This window comes from Protopterus annectens, chromosome 2.part2, assembly GCF_019279795.1.
Source record: "Protopterus annectens isolate FY-2018-M chromosome 2.part2, PAN1.0, whole genome shotgun sequence".
NCBI classification, from domain to species: Eukaryota; Metazoa; Chordata; order Ceratodontiformes; family Protopteridae; genus Protopterus; species Protopterus annectens.
In genome coordinates, this window is record NC_056730.1 from 410720768 (window position 1) to 410741109 (window position 20342).

At 43.4% G+C, this 20342-nt stretch overlaps 1 protein-coding gene across 1 annotated transcript in view; it reads left to right on the top strand.

Annotated features, from left to right (window-relative positions):
- The window catches only part of LOC122795947 (transcription factor TFIIIB component B'' homolog), a 586977-nt gene that overhangs the window by 15889 nt on the left and 550746 nt on the right, over positions 1-20342 (top strand). The window contains exon 2 of the mRNA XM_044064430.1: positions 2644-2790. Coding sequence (XP_043920365.1) covers positions 2644-2790 — 147 coding nt within the window. The remainder of the gene's footprint in view (positions 1-2643; positions 2791-20342) is intronic.

Genomic DNA, 20342 nt, shown 5'->3' on the forward strand with positions numbered 1-20342 from the left:
AAAATTTAAATTTATTAAAATATTTACAAAATTTAAACGGGGATTATATTAATATTTACAAATAACAGAATTTTGTAGCTGGCTAGGCTGGCAGCCTTCACCTGTCCTCACCCATCCTCGCATATCCTCTCCACTGGAGAACTCAAGCTAGTTTTTCATGAGACTCTTGAGAGGGTTAGGTCTATCTGAGTATACCTTACCCCATTCCCTGTCTCGAGAGCCTATCTGAATTGGCAGTGCTAATCCCACTGCAGTCCTGCACTGATATATCATATGCTTGCAACCCTAGGCTCCATCTTATCAACTTTGCATTTTGCTGGCTTGCTTTGTTTAATCATGTTAAGGGATTGTGATCCGTCACTACAGTGAATTTTCTTCTATACAGATAAGGCTGAAGTTTCTGCAGTGCCCACACTGTGGCTTAGGCATTCCTTACCTCACAGAGTGTAGATGATCACACAAGACGAGAGATCTCACTCATTCTACTCTTCAGCTGACTCTGTGGGTGATGGTCTTTTATTCCAGAAAGACATCTTTTTCTGAGGACGTTCTTAGGGTTCTGCAGGAGGCCAGGAAACCCAATACTAGGAAATCCTACTTATCCAAATGCAAGAGGTTTTCTGTTTGGTGACTTTCTCATAACCTGAATCCACTTTCTGTGGATATTACTTTGCTTTGTATCTGTATTAAATGCTCAATGCTGGTTTGGCCTATTCTGTTACGGCCCTCTTATCAGCCTTTATCTCCTCCTCTAGCTTCTAGATTTGAATCTAAACAATTCCATAAAGCGTCCTTCATATTAGGCCTCCCAGGAAGCCTGTTTCTCCTCCCCTGGGATCTTAATTTTGTTTTGGAAAAATTGTCTCTGGCTCCTTTTGAGCCTGCTGCTTTATCTTCCTTGCAACATTGCTCTTGGAAGACTGTTCTTTTGTTGGCCCTTAATGTCTGCCAGACAGGTGTCTGAGCTTCAAGCCCTTATGGGTTGTCCTTTATTTTTTTTGGTGCTTTCATAAGGACAGGGTGTCCTTTGGTACTAATCCTTCCTTTTATGAACAACGTAGTTAAGTTGCCCCTTAATCAGTCTATTCATTTGCCTACTTTTTTCTCTTCCACACAATCTGCTAGTGAGAATGTGCTGCACACATTAAATCGGCATAGACTCAGATTTTATTTGGATAAGACTATGAGGAAATCTCATCAGCTTCTTGTCTCTTTTCATCCCAGGGCATTGGGATTAGCTTTATCCAAGCAAACTACTTAGCTTTTGAAATCCCAAAAATAAATATTTATCTCTCTTCATGCTAAGAGCCTTCCTTATTCTGCAAAAGCTCATTCAATTAGAGCTGTGGCAGCTTTTGGTGCCTTTTTTTCCAAGGCTTTGGATATTAACTCTATTCTTGAAGCAGCTACCTGGATGCCTGTGCATGCTTTTGCCAAGCACTCCAAGTTGGACAGAATCTCCAGAGCTAGAGCTGGTTTTACTAGGGCCATCCTTCATTCCTTCCTAGAGGCCTCTGCTTGTCCTTCCTCCTCCCAAGTTCCTTCTTGAGCTTTGACACTCTCCCAAGTGTAATGACTATGGCAACAGTGATATGGAAGGGCATTTTACAGTTGTGTAAAATTTTACCATAGCTGTAGATGTCCTTCCCTTCACTGTTGCAGTATTCACTCCTTCTGGTCCATTTCTTTTCTGGATGTACTGGTTACCTCTTGGTTTTCCTTGACTCTCGTTCCTACTGGGGCTTTCAGTTGTGAGGATGGTACATCCTGATTTCACATTTATGCTGTACACTACGCAAGTAGCATACATGTGATGTACAGCATAGCTTAAAGCAACCTACGGCTTTGGTATACTGGACATTACGCTCTAGGCGCAAATCCTAAATGTGAAGAATACTGATTGGGCTGCCCTAGGCAGCAAATCCCAAATGTGAAGAATACTGCAACAGTGAAGGGAAGGACATATACTGTTAAGGTAAGAGTCTGGCAGCAAGCACAATCTGTCCAGTCCATGATGGTTTGCTGATGTCTTCAAATTATTGTCTTTAAAATGTCAAGTGTCTAGTTTGCTATGGGATATTTGTTTGTTGACTTCAGGTCATGAATCTGGTTAGAGACTGCACTGATCGTGTTTCTGTAGTCAACATCTGTTACAAGTTTTAGAACATTGGAAGAAAATTAAATTTTAGGTAAGTGGGGAGATGAGGCCAGAGGTACATACACTTGCAGCACATAGGCACTTACTATGTCTCCTTTAAGACTTGTGTAATGTTTCTCTCTACTTCTCATGCATTTGCGTTTTTGTGAGTTATTGTAAATCATACAGAATTGTTATAATGTACTAAGGTATTCTCAGGTTTGTCATCCTTAAGGAGCTTTTTTCCCCAGGTTGAGTGTAAGCAGATGTACCCACCTGTTTGCATAGCTTTCTTAATTATGCTTGCTTAGGAGGTTTTAAACAAGGACTTAAGACTGTCTTGTTGGTTTTTGGCTTAAGACTCTCTCTGGAAATATTTTATTATCTTAAGAATTTTGTTTATGCGAGGCCTGAAATTTAGTATTAATATGAGATGGTATGTTTTGTGTGACCTAAGAATCTGTGTATTTGTTCTGCTTAACACAGTTTTTTTCCCCCCTTGAAAGGGCAGAGTTTAAAGCAGAAGTGCTAAGGAAAAAATATGATGAAGAGGTGGGTTACATAGCTCTGGAAAGGGCCAAACAAGAGGCAGAAGAGCATAAGCAGCTGATGGCTTGGAATGATGCAGAGAATAAGCGACTGCAAGAGTTGAGGTACATCATAGAGTATACACTTTTTTTCTACGAGAAGTCCTTTATCAGTCATTTCTGAAGGCGATTTATTTATGCTTGAAATTTGCCATGTACCAAAGTAACTTCAAGGAAAGAGAACAGTGAAAAAATTTATTTTTCAAATTATTTCTGTATGAAGCTTGTTGGAGTAAGCCAACACCTTTCCCTGTTCTTTTAACTGTAGAGAAATAATGATGATAAACCTGTTTGTTTCTTAATTCCTTGCTTCTGATGCTAGCTGTACCTTGCATAAACATCAGGGCTTATTACTAGGCATGGCAGTTACTGCAGCATGGAGTATACAGAAGTTATAAAATATGCAAAAATAGGGGGCTCCAGTAGATTTTCTTTATATCATGGCCAAACTACTTGGCACAGGAACAGTGTTATTTCTCCCTGTAACAAGGAAAGCAAAAAAGTGAACCCAAGAGAATAACTGCATCCTTGCAAGTATAATAATGCACTGTAGCATGTGATATGCATTAGCTTGCATGCATGAGTCAAATCACGGTATCACTTTCTTTGTGTTGAAATATGGAGATGGTATGCCTTTTTAAGCAGGTATTAATCCGTTTCTGTAAAAGACTCTATGGGCTCCTCTGAGGAAGTGAAATGCATTTTGTTTTGCTGTGATGGAAGGGGTTTGGTGCTGACAGGCTTGTGTATCTGTGAATAAAACATGAAAAAGCTCTCTTTCTTCCCAATCAAAGAATCTGGCAGAAAGCTTCTTTGAGGGGGAGGCACTATATGTAGCGAAAGTGTCTACTTTCTAGAAAAAATAAGTTACAGCCTTTGTTTTGTTTTGTAAAATGAAGGTAATGTCTGCAGTTTTTTCTAAAGCGGGCTAGTCTGAGTACTTTCCATATAAAAAGGTAATGTCATTTCAGATAACTTTTTGTAGAAGAAGGTTTATTGCTCGAGGCTTTTCAAGGCGTATGTTGTGTGTGGAAGGAAGGTAAACATACTTCCAGAAAAAATCTTGCATATTTTATTTTGTGTGTGTGTCTTGGGTGCTAGATTTTTTTTCCTTCAAATTGTGCTTACACTGGAATATTGATCCCATGGTTCTGGAAATTTTAATCACTGTAGCCTTTTCCCAGGTAGAGACGTGCTGTTATCAGTTTATGGTATTGACAGTCATTTCTGTGTATGGAAGAGGTCAGTTTGCACTAGCCTATAATGCAAGCATTGAGTTGTGCTTGGGTAATATTTTGATGTACCCCATACCCCATACTCCTAATGAATCACTCTTCCCTCACTCCAGTTCTTGTCTGCTGTGGAAAGCTTGGTTGACAATAAATTATCCCAGTCTGCAGTTTTAAAAAAATCAATTCTTTTAAGGTGCTGCTTGTCAGCATGTTTTTCTATTGCTTTAGTAATTCTCCAGTTTCCTTCTCCACTTTTAAGGAACAGATTGTTTTTATTCCCTATGTACTAGGCATATGTCCACATTTTTCTTTACTCCTAATACCAGTTCATTAGAAAATATATCTGCAGCAGGGCTGTTCCACCTGCAGGTGGGCACATCAGGCATGTTTATTTTCTAGGAACTCAACATGTAAAGGTTTTATCAAAGACTGTAAACATCTGACAAAAAGTCACTCTGGGTATTTGCTTTTGTAGAAGTTACCCAGGTTGAGTTCATATTCCCAGGCTTTCTCTCTGCAGGTTCATATTTTGTTTGCAACCAAATAGAAAACTTACACCTACATAATTTGTTTGAGAGCTTATTCTGTGGCTCCTTTTACATAGAAAAATAGGGAATGCCCTTTTTCTCAAGACATTTTGAATGTTGAAATTGTTTAAGGGTTCTAGAGATTGAATCATTTTAAACTGCCCACTGTCTACTGTTAGTCATCTCCCAGCTGAATAGACAGATTATTTTTGCTTCAAAAGCTGCTGTTTTTGTATCTCTGCTGGAATGTCTTTGCCTGCTGCAGCATTCTGGCATTTTGATGCCAGAAAATTGAACTTTACTGCTGTCTTAATGGTTTCATGGCTTTTTCCAAGGGTTTCCTTTTCTAAAGCCTTTATGTTCTTCATATTGATCACTGCGACAGCAGCATTAGCTATGTGTGTGTATATCCTGCCAAGGGTATGACAGCTTACCAGCTTCCAAAGTTTCAGAGCACCTTCCATGCCCCCCAACTGTCAAGCAGCTCCAGCTGAGCACCAAAGACAAGTTTGGGTGCAAAGCCCTTTAGAGCTTGACTTCCACCGAAAAGTATGCTCCTGTAAGGCTTTTGAGGATCAAAGTTCGGCTTGTGCTTTCCTTACCTGGGCAGGTAATTTCCCTTTGGGGGGAAAACCTCCATTTTCTGATTATAATAGGGTCCTCTCAGTGGGCAAGGGGGAAACTCTTGTCAGTCCTGGGAGAAGGAACCAGGGAAGGTTTCCCTGATGTTCATCGTGTTTCACTGTTGCAGTCATAACTGTAGGGTGCTCCTGCCAGCAGGCAGCCCGAGGTCGGCCAGATTCCCAAAGTCTGGGTCCGGCGTCGACTGTACAAGCCAGCACCCTGATGTCAGTACGCTCTGGTACATAGCCCTCAGCCGACGCCATCTTCTCCAGTCTTTCTTGCCGTGCGGTGGAAAGCGGCTCGCAAGTCGTTGGTTGGCGATTTTCGAACAGCGTTTTTTTTGGTTGTTGTCGGTCCAAAGTTCTTACTTCTCTTCTCAAAGCTAAGTACCACGTTGGGGAATCTTTTTCTTGTTCCTCCGATGTCAGAAAAAGTTAATAATTGTATTACGTATGGGGAAACAAATACCTCATAAAGATTTCCACTCTTACTGTCTACCTTGCTTAGGCCCTGACCACGACGTTTCTTGTCGGTTCTGTGCCAGGTTTAATTCTCGTACTATCAAACGCAGGTACGACTGGGCTCTGAATTACTTTGGCAGACGCTTCAATTATAGAATGTCGTCGGATGCTACCGAATTCAAAAGAAGCAAAGACAAGGACAGGCCTCCGAGGTCCAAACAGGACTCGTTGCAGCTGGAGCCAGCGTCCAGTTCGGCTGTCGTCAGTGAGTCGCTTTTGCAGCCCCTGTCGTCCGCCACTTCTGAACCGATGGCCGATACGGACTCCCATGGGGAGCCATCAAGGCCTTCTATTTTATCTGCTGCAGGACCTTCGGATGTCGCTCCCTTGGATGGGTCCGGAACCGCTGTGCAGGTACCGGCTTCTGAGGGGGTATTCAGGCCTACTCACATCACTATTTCAAAGGCAAAGACAAAGACTCCTGTTAAGTCCAAAGCTCCTGCTCAAGCTACTTCTGAATCTACTCCCAGGACACAGAAGCAATTGTTAAGGATGGCTGAAGATTTGCTTACTATGATTAGGGGTTCTCACCCCCCCCCCGAGAAAAGGCCTCGACAGGATGTTCCTATGGATTCCTCTGACCAGGCTTCTATATCTTCTGTCTCTTCCTCTGATCAGGAATATTCTTTTCCTCCTTATGAGGATTCGGATGCTGAGGACTCCTTACCCTCTGCCTCTCCGCCTGAAGATTTTTCTTTGGGGAAACCTTACATGAGATGAGGGAACATTTTCATTGGGAAGGTCAGGATTATTCTGCTTCCAAGAAGAGGCTTAGAGAATTCCTTCTTCCTCAACGTAGGCCTTTGGCAATCCCTCCTGTTCTTGACATTGTGGATGATGCTTTTTCCGAGGCTAATTTGAATCCTGACTCCATGCCTCCTGCTCCCTCTAAGCCTGATAGGTTTTATAGGGTTCCTGAGTCTCATTTGTTCTTGTTTAAGAATCCTTCTGCAGATCCTGAGACTATATCTCAGGGCTCTAAGGCTGCTAAAGTTGCTTCTTCTAAGAATCCTATTCCCTCTGAGAAGGATTCTCGTGCCTTAGACAGGTGGGGTAAAAAGGTATATACTTCTGCTACCCTTTCTGTTAGGGCTTTAAATTGCCAGTTTCATATGTTTAAGTATCAGCAATTTCTTTTGTCTGTTTTAAAGCAAAAGCTTGCCTCCCTTCCTGCATGTGCAGAAGATAAGGAACTACAGGATGTTTTGCATGCAACTGAACAACTGAACAAACATAGCTTGCATTGTGGTTTTGATGCTTCTTGCAGGGCCGCAGCCTCTGGTACTGTTATCAGGAGACATGCTTGGCTTCGTGAGCAAAGTTTACCTGAACAGGTTAAGGCTAAATTATTAGATGCCCCTGTTCAGCATGATGTTCTTTTGGATCTAAGGCTGAGGAGGTTATTAAAAGATGGAAGAAAAGGCAAAATCTATGCAAACTGTGAAAGATTTCTTGCAAGTTCAGCCTCCTAGATTTTCCAGGAATTGGCCCTCCAAAATTGGTCCTTTCCCACGCCTGACAGGCCTCAAAGGGGAAGATATAGACGCCCAGAGGTCGTGGCCAAGCTCAGGCCTCCTACAGATCGAGACAATGGACTGCTTCTTCACCTAGAAGGGGAGAAGACAGATCCCAATCTCAAAGGAAGCAAACTCAATGACTCTCTCGGTTGGGCTACAGGACCTCTTTACCTGGATGCCCCTCTCTGAGGAAAACTTTCTCTTTTTTACAAAAATTGGACTCGTATTACCCAGGACAAATGGGTATTGGACGTGATTTTAAAAGGCTACAAATTCCACTTTCATACCTTGCCAAGGGCTTTCGGTTGGCCAGATCTGACAAAACATCAATGGTCAGAGGCCTTAAATCAAGTGGATGCTCTTCTGGCCATGAGAGCCATAGAGCCTGTTCCACTCTCAGAGATGGGAAAAGGGTTTTATTCAAGACTATTTCTGGTTCCAAGAAAGCAAAGCTCATGGAGACCTATTCTGGACCTTTCTGTGTTAAACACCTTTTTGGAAATTCCAAAATTCAAGATGCTTACTCTGCAGCAGCTGATTCCAATGCTCTCTCAGGACGCCTGGATGGTGACATTGGATCTAAAGGAAGCTTATTTACACATTCCCATCAGGCAGGAACGCAGGAAATTCCTCAGGTTCAAGGCAGGTTCGAGACCCTTTCAATTCTCTGTATTGCCCTTTGGTAAGTGCCTGGCACCAGTAGTGGCTTATTGCAGACTCCAGGGGATTCAGATTTACCCCTATTTGGACGACTGCCTTATTCAGGCAGACAGCAAGGATCTTTTACTCCAACATCTGGATTTTGTTCAACGTCTTCTCCTCCTACTGGGATTTTCAGTGAACACAAACAAGTCACATTTGATCCCTTCTCAACAAATGGTATTTCTGGGAGCCCTCTTAAATACAACCTTACAAAGGGCCTTCCTCACTACAGAAAAGCAAATACAGCTGGCTTCAATTTTCAAAACTTTGGCAACTCTACCTCAGCTCACTGCAAGGAAATTCCTGCAGGCACTGGGCTACATGGCTTCCTGCATTCTGTTGGTTCCAAATGCAAGGCTTCATATGAGAAAGCTTCAATGGTATCTGAAAAGTGTATGGTCGCAGCATTACCACCTCTGATTCCTCTGATCCCCTGCCTCCAGAAGGAGTTCCTTTGGTGGTCCAGGGTGTGTGCTTTAAACGAAGGAAAGCCTTTCCGTCTTCCTCAACCTTCTCAAATCATAACCACGGACGCCTCGGATTATGCTTGGGGAGCACATTTTCTAGGCAATTGCCAGCAGGGAACCTGGACAAAGGATCATCTTCACTGGCACATCAATCTGAAGGAAATGTTGGCAGTTCAAAATGCTCTTCTAGCCTTCAAGGACCTCTTTTGATTTGCACAGACAACACCACAGTCATGTGGTACATAAACAAGCAGGGGGGTTCTCATTTGTACCCCTTTGCAGACTAGCTATGGCTTTATGGGACACAGCTCTAAATCTGAATCTACATCTCCAGGCCCAATTCATACCAGGAGAACAGAATCTCTTAGCGGACAGCCTGAGCAGGAACATTTTAGATCCTCACGAATGGATGCTAGACACCAACTTATTCAACCGGATTACTGCAGTTTGGGGATGCCCCCAGATAGATCTGATGTGTTTGCATCCCATCTCAATCATCAGCTGCCTCTCTTTTGCACCAGGTCATTCCACAAAACAGCTTGGAAAGTGGATGCCCTGTCCTTCAGCTGGAGAAACCTTTCGGGATATGCCTTCCCTCCTCTTCCTCTTCTTCCTCGGATTTTACTAAAGATAAAACAGGACAAGCCCAAGTTCCTCATCTTGATGGCACCAAATTGGCCTCGACAGTTTTGGTATCCAACTTTAAAGCACCTGTTCTTGGAGCCTCCTTGGATTCTCCCTCTGAACCCTTCTCTTCTGTCCCAGCATCAGGGTCAGTTGCTACATTCCAATCTCAAGACCCTTTGTCTGGCATCTTGGCTCTTCAAAGGAATTTGATCTCTTCTAGCCTTCCCAAACAAGTTTTGGATGTTCTTTTGGAAGCTAGACGACCTAGCACTAGGAAATCCTATGCCTCTAAATGGAAGAGATTTTGCATTTGGATGCAGGACCGAGGCTTGGATCCTCTGGTACCTGATCTCTCTTCTATTTTGCTTTACCTTTCGGATCTTTTGTCTAATGGACTTTCCTTTTCTTCCATTAAGATTCATGCTTGTGCTATTTCTGCTCATTTCAATACTGATCCCCCTGTTTTTTCTCATCCTTTGGTGAGACGATTCTTGAGAGGGGCTAAGAATTTAAGGCCTCCCAGAACCCCTCCTGTTCCTGCTTGGGATCTTAATTATGTTTTAGAAAAACTTACTTTGCCTCCTTTTGAGCCTGCTGCATCTTCAGATATTAAGTTTTTATCTTGGAAGACAGTTCTTTTGTTAGCTTTGACTTCTGCCAGAAGGGTCTCAGAGTTGCAAGCTCTCATGGCTGTGGAACCATACCTTATTTTCCACCAGGACAGAGTATCCTTGAGGACCAATCCTACTTTCATGCCTAAGGTGATTTCGAAAGTGGCTTTGAATCAAACAATTCACCTTCCTACCTTCTATCCTAATCCTCAGAATAAAGGGGAAAGGATTTTGCATTCCTTGGACGTGCACAGACAGTTACGATTTTATTTGGACAAGACTAAAGAGTTCAGAAAATCTAACCAATTGTTTGTTTCTTTTGCCTCCAGTTCTCTTGGAAAGGCTATTTCCAAACAAACTATTTCCAAATGGATTTCTTATGGAATAAGATTGTTACACTCATCATGGGAAAAAATTTCCAGGTACTGTGAAGAAGTCATTCTACTAGAGCAGCTGCTACTTCTACCGCTTTTCTCAGGGGAGTTCCTACCAAGGATATCTTGGAAGCTGCCACTTGGAGTTCTGTGCATACCTTTTCCAAGCACTACAATCTCCCTTTGTATTCTAAGACCAGGGCAGGCTTTGCCTCTGCTGTTTTGCAGGGTCTTCTTGCTGCCCCTTCTTCTGTCTAAACCTCCCCCCTTTTTTCACTGCTTTGGGATTCCACCCTACAGTTATGACTGCAACAGTGAAACACTATGAACATAGTACAGTTGTGTACACCTACCATAAATGTAGATGTTCGAGTGTCTTCACTGTTGCAGTCAGTGTTTTCCTCCCTCCTATCCCCTCTTTTTCTCTTTTTTGTGGTGTATTTGTGTTTCCTAGTGGGATTCATTTATGATTTATTGGGGACTTCTGACATCTAGGGCAAGAAAGGCTGGAGAAGATGGCGTCAGCTGAGGGCTATGTACCAGAGCGTACTGACGTCAGGGTACTGGCTTGTTCAGCCGACGCCGGACCCAGACTTTGGGATTCTGGCCGACCTCGGGCTGCCTGCCGGCAGGAGCACCCTACAGTTATGACTGCAACAGTGAAGACACTCTAACATCTACATTTATGGTAGGTGTACACAACTGTACTTTGTGACAATACTGTGCCAACTGTGGGGGAGCAGCAGCTGCGATTTAAGGTTGACCCCAGATTTCTTTGGATAGTCGTTATTTGAGTCTGGCTCTGTGTTTGATTCAGGCTGTTGGTCCTGCTTGTAGTTTAGTGTCTGATAAGAGAGAGGTGATTTCTTTCCTAAAGAGATTAAAGTTTCTGAATCTGAACAGGATGATGCAGAGATGGATTCATGGTTTTGTCCTCAGATTTCTGATTCAGACTCTGGGGTTCATTTTCTGATTCTTCCGGGGTTCTGTTTATCTGAGATTGTTCTAGTGTATCCTATTGTTTACAGTGGAAGAACACGGAGGTTTCTCAGTCCCTCAGAAAATACTAGGAGCTCTTACAGAAGGATTTTCCAGAGCCTAAACCCATTCCTACTGTCCCGTCTGGCTTTGAGGATGTCTTACTGCCTGCAATTTTCCTGATAACCAGTCAGCTGTCCCTAAAAAGGCAGATAGGATATATTAAGTTCCTCATTCTTTTAAAAGTTAAGTCTCTCAAATTTTTGTTCACTATTCCAGAACCTGACCCAGAAGAAATAGCCTTAGTTAACCCCTCCTGCTAAGCACTTGGTTAATTTCAGTCCTATTCTTCTAATAAGGTTGGGGGTATTTTGTGTGTGTGTGTGTGTGTGTGTGTGTGTGTGTGTGTGTGTGTGTGTGTGTGTGTGTGTGTACTTCAGCTTTTAATTGCAGAATTTTGAATTGTCAGGTTCGTGTGTTAGTTAAAATATTCTATCAACAGTTTCTCCTTGTGAAGAAAAATCTACTTTTAAATAACTCTAGATGTGATGCCCTAACTCTCCTTCATTCTGTACTGGTTGGGTTTGGAACTGACCCTCTGTTCTGACTTTTACAAAAGTTCGAGGTCTTCCACTAGCTCGTGGCTAAAACCATGTCCCATGATGCTCTAGGAAACTCCCCAGATTTTGTTTGCCGCTAAACAGATCGGGTGCTTCACACTGGCTCTGGCTAAGTGATTTTCTTTCAGTTGTTTATTTTCCTACTAAATTTATTCCCCTTTTGGGATTAAAATAATTAGTAGCTTAGCTTAGTTAACAGTTTTTTGACTCTGTTCGTTGCCTTGCTGTTTTACTGTGGCCGTCGTTTATCTCAAGGCCAATTTTTCCTTCCCTATCCCGGCTGTTCTCAGCATGTGTTTTAAATAACTTTTTCTTTTAGGCTTGTTTTTGAGCTGTTAAATTTTAAGTGATGGTTCGTTAATCTTGGGTATTTAACTTTGAAGGCTTTTTTAGTCAGGTTTATGTAAAGTGCCTTTTTCCATTTCTGTGTGTGTTAGTTAATAACTGTTAAGGTGGTTTGACTATCTGTTTATTTGGTGAATTTGACCTATTACTTAAGCTAGCTCATTTAGGTTAGAGAGTTGTTCAGCCCATATAAATTATAGGGCATTTTTGTGTGTGTGTGTGTGTGTGTGTGTGTGTGTGTGTGTGTGTGTGTTTCTCTGTGTCTCTGTCTGTTGTGTCGTTTTAGCTAGAGGGCTGAATTAGAGGGCTTTTTCCTTTATATTTGTCTAGTAGTTGTGTTGTTTTTTTGCTGTTAACATGTCTAAACAGCCAAAAGATACCTAAACCATCTGGGTTTAAAAAGTCTTCAAAGTGCACTCAGAAAATGTCGATTAACTGACTCATAGTGTGTGTGTACTGCCTTTGAGCAGTACACTTACAAGAATCTTGTTCCATTTGCCATTCATTTAGTTCCAGGGTTCCAAGGAAGAATAAGTTGATAATTAGGGGGTTATTGACTACTTCCTTTACAGAGGCCATAGGAGAAGGTCAGAGTCCTTCAAAACAGACCCCCTTCCCCTAAGTCTGAGAAATTGGATAAAAGATCCTAGTCTACTTCATAGAATCACTCAGAACAAACTAAGAAGTTGCCAAAAAATTTCCTCATCGGACCTAAAATCTGTCAGGCCTGAGAAACCATCCACCTTGGCTCCTTCTGTATCAGAACTGTTGGTGTTTCAATGTCTGAGCCATTCCCGGAACTGGAGCCGGTTTCTCCATTGTTAAGAACCAATCTTGCAAGCTTCAAGAGCCTTTCATATGACTGTGGATCGCGTGTTGCGGAGACTTTGAGGACAGCAGCGCTAGCCAAATTTTTGTCTGAACCCACCCAGAGGGTTTTGGAACAGACTAAGCCTGCCCTTTCAGCATCTGTTCCTCCTCCGACCGAACTCTGGGCTTCAGAGCCAGAATGCATGGAACTGATTGTAGTGGAACTGTCTGAGCAGAGGCCGTTCCAGGATCTTCGGCCCCAACTACTGCTCCATCTTCCTCGTTGTCATCTTGGCTTGAGGAGTCTAGGATCTGATGCTCTCTGAATCTGACAAATGTCCACTCAGACTGTCCCCCCCGGACCCGACCAAAGGTACCTCTTGGGGCTTCAGCACGAGTGAGCTCAGCTCCTACATGAGCCTCTGAGCCAACCTCCTTGGTGCTGGGGATGCCTTCTGGGTCTCTGGAGCCAGAGCTTTCCTCAGATCATGGGTGGGGGGCCTACAAGGTGATGAGAGCACTGTCTCTACAGACAGTTCCATTCTCCGGTCCAGTTATTCCTCCCCCAAAAGCACGGTGTTCATCTCAGCACAGCTTCGTCCACACAGATGTGGAGACCCATGGCCTCAGGATGCCCCATTGGATGGACCCCTCTCTTCCAAAACCTCTCTAGAATTCCCTTCTGAAGAGGTCCCTCGTAAGAGGAAACATCTGGATTCCTAAGAGCAGTCTGACACGGACCTTGATGAGTCAGAAGGGACCCCACGGTCCCCCTCTGAGGATGTCTCTCTTGCAGACCTCTTAGAAATACTTGAGCAGAGAGGTAGGTGGAAGCCCATCAACCCTTATGAGGAGGAGTCTGTCTACCTGAAGGCTTTTGGGTCTCGCCCTTCCGCCACTTGGGTATCTCCGTCTTTCAATGAACTCATGGACCTAGTTTGTTGAAAGGTGTGGGAGTCTCCAGACTCTGTGGAGCCTGTTTCCCGGAGGCCAAATAAATTCATTACATCCTCCACTGATAAAACCTTCCTCACAAAAGGTGTCCCAGTAGATGCTTTGGTGGTGGCCACCAAGAAGAAATGGTCAGAGATGTCCTCTTCTGTCCATCCTCTGAACAGAGAGTTTCGTACGATGGACAGATAAGGAAAGTGCACCTTTTCTTCAGTGACCTTTGCACTTGGGTCCCTGAATTATGACTCATTTTACTAGATTGCAGAGAGATCTCCAGAAAGGAGCTAGGAGATGCTCTCCAAGGTTCAGTAGCTGCGGGAGTATCTGATAGTTTTTCTCCCAGCTGTCCACCTTGAATTCAGTGGTAAAAACTTCCATGAGACTCCATTTCCTATGCAGCAGATGGAGCAAGCAGGGCAGTGGGTTGTGTTTTTCTCTACCTTCTAGACCCTATCCAAAAGGTCGGAAGGGAGGAAAAATGTGGTTCTGAAAATCCTATAGATTTTTTCAAGACGCACATGGTGATTCTTTCCCCAGGGGCAGAGGGGGAAGCAATAATGGAAGTCTCCAGCTACGGGGCAGAGGGGGTCCGCAAAACTAGGGCGACGGGGAATCTTTCCTTGGCAAGCCCTTTCAGCGCTCCTGAAAGGAAGATAGTCTTGACCCTCTCTGCAGGCAGTCAGGGGTTGTTTATCTTTGTACCCAGAAGCCTGGCTAAAAATCACAAAAGACAAGTTAGTACAAAGCATCTTATTCTGAGGCTACTCCATACCCTTTTCCTTCCCCACCCCAAACGCAAAAAAAAAATCCCGGATGTTCCACCCAGTCAAAGGGAACAGGCAACTCTAGAAATTGAAAAGTTGCTAGAAAAAGTGAGTCAGCCAAACAGTCCCCCCGCAGACAAAATAGGATCCGGAACTTACTCAAGGTTCTTTTTAGTTCCAAAGAAAATGGGGGACTGGAGACCTATCCTGGATCTAAGGAAATTAAACAAATCAGTAAAAAAGCAAAGTTCCGGATGGTAGCACTGCTGTCAGTACTTCCCTTTCTGGGAAAAGACGATTGGATTGCTCCATAGATCTCCAAGATGCATACTACCACATAAAGATGGACAGGCGATCCAGGAGTCATTTGTGCTTTCTGGTGGGAGCCAGTCACTACCAGTTTAGAGCTCTGCCCTTTGGTCTCACTACAGCCCCCAGAGTGTTCAAGTGTATGGTAGTAGTCACGGTTCACTTGAGACGTCTAAGATTCCAAGTGTTTCCGTACCTAGATGACTGGCTCCTCTCCGCTGCCACCACTGAGCATCTACTAATAAAAAGTGAGAAACGCCACCCTGCAGCTCTGCTCTAAATTAACTCATTAACCCAGAGTACCTTCTCAGAGCGCCTTTGTGCTTGCCTGTCAGAGACTATAGAAATGGTATGCTGTTCCACCAGAGTTCCTCCCACAAGCGCCGGTAACTTTCCAGTCCATTTTTAGCTCCACTGTTAAAAACCAAGTTGAAAAAGTACCTGGACTTTGTCAGGTACCTTCTCAACTTAGTTTTCAATGTGGAGGAACGTAAGGTTCATAATTAAGATTTTATGAGAAAATCTGTGCACTGTGTATCTGTATCTGATCACAGCAAGCCGATTCAGTATGTGTTACAGGAAACAAGTGGTGGCAGCCAATTGGATTCTTGCAATCCAAGCTGCCACTTGCCTAACATCTCCACCCCCAGACCTAACTTTTCTTTGTTCTGCCACAATAAGTAGAGGATCCTCCAGTACCAATTCCCTTTCTTTTTCTGAGATCTGCTATATTGCTACGGGATCCCTTCTATCTATTGTAGCAGAACATTTTCTGTGCACCGTTCAGAAGACCAGCGATAAGTCATCCTGCATCTGAGCAGCAGTGAAAAACTGAAAATTAAGTACCGTTCAGCTGCAATGTGAGCAAGATCTTCCTCTTAGATCCAGAATAAGTTAAGAATTGAATTGCACCCATAATGCCTAAATACTGTATCATTCATAATGCCTAAATACTATAGCATTTCCTTGTAATTTTTACTTTTCCATCAGCCACACAAAAAAAAAAAAAAAACTGGCCAGATCCGATAACTGTATATTAGTAGCACTTGTAGCATTAATATTTGCTGTGTAGAAGTAGTAGGAAGTGGAATATTTTTGAGGAAGGATTTTTGTTTTGAAGGGTGCACTTACTTCCATGCTGGTTCCTTGCATGTACTTCACTGTCCGGGAAATAAATGAGCCGCTTTCTAACACCCTGTAAAGGACTGATGTTCTTCGTGTTTCACTGTTGCAGTCATTACATTTGGGTAGTCTGCTGGCAGGTTGCCCTCAGTCGGCCTGAATTCCAAAGTCTTGGGTCCTGCGTCGGTTGGTGTCTCTTCTTACATGACATCAGGTCGTCAGGGGTATAAAACAAGCAGCCAATGCCATTTTCTTTAGTCTTTCTTGCCGTGCAGTGCCCGAAGCAGAAGCATTTCGCAAGTGCCGGTCGGCAGACTCCTGAAATATTCGAGTTTGAGTTTCAGAACCGAAGTCTTCACTAAAGCCAAGTACCCCATTGGGGAAAATTTTTTCTTGCTCCATACCGATGTCAGAAAAAGTTAATTGTATTACTTGTGGGAAGCAAATATCTCATAAGGGTTTCCATTTATGCTGTATTCCTTGCCTAGGTAGGCTCTGATCACAATGTGACTGGCTGTCGGTTTTGTGCTAGATTTAACCAACACACTAAGCGTCTGTATATTTTTGCCTCAAAGTATTTTGGAAACAGATTAACTACGCAGAAATGTCGTCTGATAGCAATCCGACTACCGGAGTACATAAAAAGCGCAAAGAAATGGACAGAGTGTCGAGGTCCAAAACAGACTAAGCTTCTCCTAAGCCAGTTGTCGGTTCGCCGGTACTCACTGAGGCACTTTCGCAGCCCCTGATACCTGCTACTTTCGAGTCGCAGGCCCCTACCGACACCCATGTGGAGTCCGGCATGCCACGAGATACTCAAAGTATTGGACCCACGGATGTATCTTCCTCGGATGGGTCGAGCCGGAGCCGCTGAGCAGGCACCGGCTTCTGAGGGTGTATTCAGGCCATTCAGGCCTCAACATTTTTATATCAAACAGATGACGGCTGCAGAACCAGTGCCTAAAAAATGGATCTAAATGGCTGAAGACCTTATTACCTTGATCAGGGGTTCCCATCCCCCTCGAGATAAGAGGCCTAGGCAAGACACTGATTATGAATCTTCAGATCCGGTTTCTATTTCTTCTGATCAGGAATTATCTGCATCTCCCTATGAGAATTCTGATGCACAGGAGTCAGTCTACATCACCTCCTGAGGATTATTCATTTGGAGAAACCTCTCATACTTTGAGGGAGCATTTTCACTGGGAGAGTTAAGATTTCTCAGAATCAAAAAAAGAGGTTCAGGGATTTCCTTCTCCCTCAGCACAGGCCTTTAGCCATACTCCCTGTTTTAGACATTGTGGATGATGTGTTTTCGGAGTCAAGTTTGACTTACCTCCGGCTCCCAGCAAACCTGACAGATGTTGCAGGGTCCCCGACTCGTACAAATTTTTATTTAGAAACCCTGCTGCTGATCCTGAAACTATTTCACAGGGTCCAAAGGGAGTTAAAGCCTCAACAGTAAAAAATCTTACCCTCCTCTGACAGATTAAAGGGCACTGGATAGATGGGGGGAAAAAAGGTTAATACATTTGCAACCTTGGCAATTAGGGCCTTAAACTGCCAGTTTCATATGCGCAAGTTTCAATAACATGTTATGGAGTTGCTGAAACGGAAAATGATTTCTGAATGTGCAGAAAATAAAGAATTGCAGGGATTATTGCATGCAGCTGAACAGGTTGGAAAGCATACTTTGCAATGTGGTTTTGATTCCTTGGAGGCCTCCTGCAGAGCCGTAGTTGCTGGATCTCTGATTAGGAGGCATGCCTGGTTAAAGAAACAAAATTTGCCTGATCATGTTAAAGCTAAATTACTAGATGCACCTTTACAGCATGATACTCTGTTTGGTATTAAGGCAGAAGAGGTTTGGTATTAAGGCAGAAGAGGTTTGGTATTGAGGCAGAAGAGGTTTGGTATTAAGGCAGAAGAGGTTTGGTATTAAGGCAGAAGAGGTTTGGTATTAAGGCAGAAGAGGTTTGGTATTAAGGCAGAAGAGGTTTGGTATTAAGGCAGAAGAGGTTTGGTATTAAGGCAGAGGTTTGGTATTAAGGCAGAAGAGGTTTGAGTATTAAGGCAGAAGAGGTTTGGTATTAAGGCAGAAGAGGTTTGGTATTAAGGCAGAAGAGGTTTGGTATTAAGGCAGAAGAGGTTTGGTATTAAGGCAGAAGAGGTTTGGTATTAAGGCAGAAGAGGTTTGGTATTAAGGCAGAAGAGTGGTATTAAGGCAGAAGAGGTTTGGTATTAAGGCAGAAGAGGTTTGGTATTAAGGCAGAAGAGGTTTGGTATTAAGGCAGAAGAGGTTTTAAAGAAAGTGGAAGACAAAGCTAAGTCTATGCAAACTGTAAAAGACTTCTTACAACTGCAGCCACCAAGATTCAGTAGACACTGGCCTACAACAAATTGGTCCTTTCCTGTGTCAGAGCTCAAAGGGACAAATCCAGATGCCCTAAGGGTTCCAGATACCAGGCGCAAGATTCATACAGGTCAAAGCAATGGGGCGCCTCTACCTCCAAATCTGGAGGAGATGAAGCGCAAACCTACAGAAAACAGTCCCAATGACTTCCCTCTGCCTGCACCAAGCACTTAACTTTTGGCAGCACCCGTAGGGGGAAAATTAGCACTTTTTGCTCAAAATTGGCAGTTAATAACCCAGGACAAGTGGGTGCTAAACATAGTATCACAGGGATACAGATTCCATTTCCATACTCTGCCAATGGCAAACGGTTTGCCAGATCTGCCAAAAAATCAATGGGCAGAGGCACAAAAACAGGTTACATCCCTCATGGATATGGGGACCATTCAGCCAGTACCAGAACAGGAAAAAGGAGACTGTTTTTACTCAAGACTGTTCTTGGTACCCAGAAAGGATCAGGCCTGGCAGCCAATACTGGATTTATCAATCTTGAACACATACATGGACATTCCAAATTTCAAAATGCTGATTTTGCAGCAAGCTTCTGCCTATGCTGGGCAAGAATGCTTGGCTGGTGACATTAGACCTAAAAGAGGCATACCTGCATGTCCCAGTAAGGCAGTCATGCAGAAGATACCTCAGATTTAAGGCTGGCTTAACGCATTGCCAATTCTCTGCAATGCCCTTTGGCTTATCTACTGCGCCCAGGGTCTTTACAAAGTGCCTGGCACCAGTGATTGCATTTTGCAGACAAAGAAGCATACAAATCTATCCTTACTTGGACGACTGTCTCATTCAAGCAGAGAACAAGGACATTCTTCTTCAACACCTGGTGTTTGTGAAAAGGCTTCTAACATGCCTAGGGTACACAATAAACGAAAATAAATCACAACTGGTACCCTCTCAAAAGATAACATTCCTGGGTGCAAGCTTGATTACAACTGCCCAGATGGCTTACCTCAAGCCAGACAAAGGCAACTGACTACTTACTTCAAACTGATGGCAATAAAAACCCAGTTATCAGCAAGACAAATTCTGCAGGCTTTGGGCTTCTTGGCATCCTGCATCCTACTGATTCCATATGCAAGACTGCATATGAGGAAACTTCAATGGTACCTAAACAGTTTATGGAGTCAACTTTGTCACAGTCTGGAAACAATGATTACTCTCATTCCCTGCCTACAACAGGAGCTTCTATGGTGGGAAAAGGCATGTCACCAAAACATGGGACGGCCCTTAACTCTACCCTCTGCCAGCCAAACCTTAACAGACGTATCAGATTATGCATGGGGGGGGACCACATGGTGGGAAGATGCATTCAAGGCATATGGACCCCAAAGCAAATGCATCTACATATCCACGAGAAAGAGATGCTAGCTGTTCAAAATGCCCTGACAGCCTTCAAGGACTTACTTCATCCAGGACTACTGATAAAGACTGACAACACCACAGTCATGTGGTACATAAGCAGGGGGGCACACACTCATACCCCCTTTGCAGATTAGCCATGGCACTGTGGGACACAGCTTTGACTTGACAAATACATCTTAAAGCTCAATTCCTGCCAGGAAAACAAAATACTCTGGCAGACGACTTAAGCAGAAACCTTATGGATCCTCACGAGTGGAAACTAGATACACAAGTCTTCAGCATGATAACAAAGAAATGGGGGAGCCCAGACATTATAAAGTCATTGACAAACCTAAGGTTACATCTATAATTAATTATGTACATGATACGCTGTATGATATGCTTATGACAAGATCAATAGATAAGCCACTATATGATTTTTTGAAGGTAGAGTCACCTCTCATACCAGTCATAAAGGGCTTGCCAAAATTGCACAAGGGCGAGTACCCTCCACCATTACGACCTATAGTATCGGGTGACCACTGGGTCACCGAGAATGCATCCCTATACATACAATCTAAGCTGGGTTTGATGACTAAAGAAATACCGACCATTCTTAAAAACTCCTATGATTTATTAGAAGACCTGAAACAAGATCTGGTAACTGACAATCTTAATGCCAATACACTACTAGTTACCCTAGACATAAAAAGTCTTTTTACCAGTATCCCTAATGAGTATGGACTGGATGCTA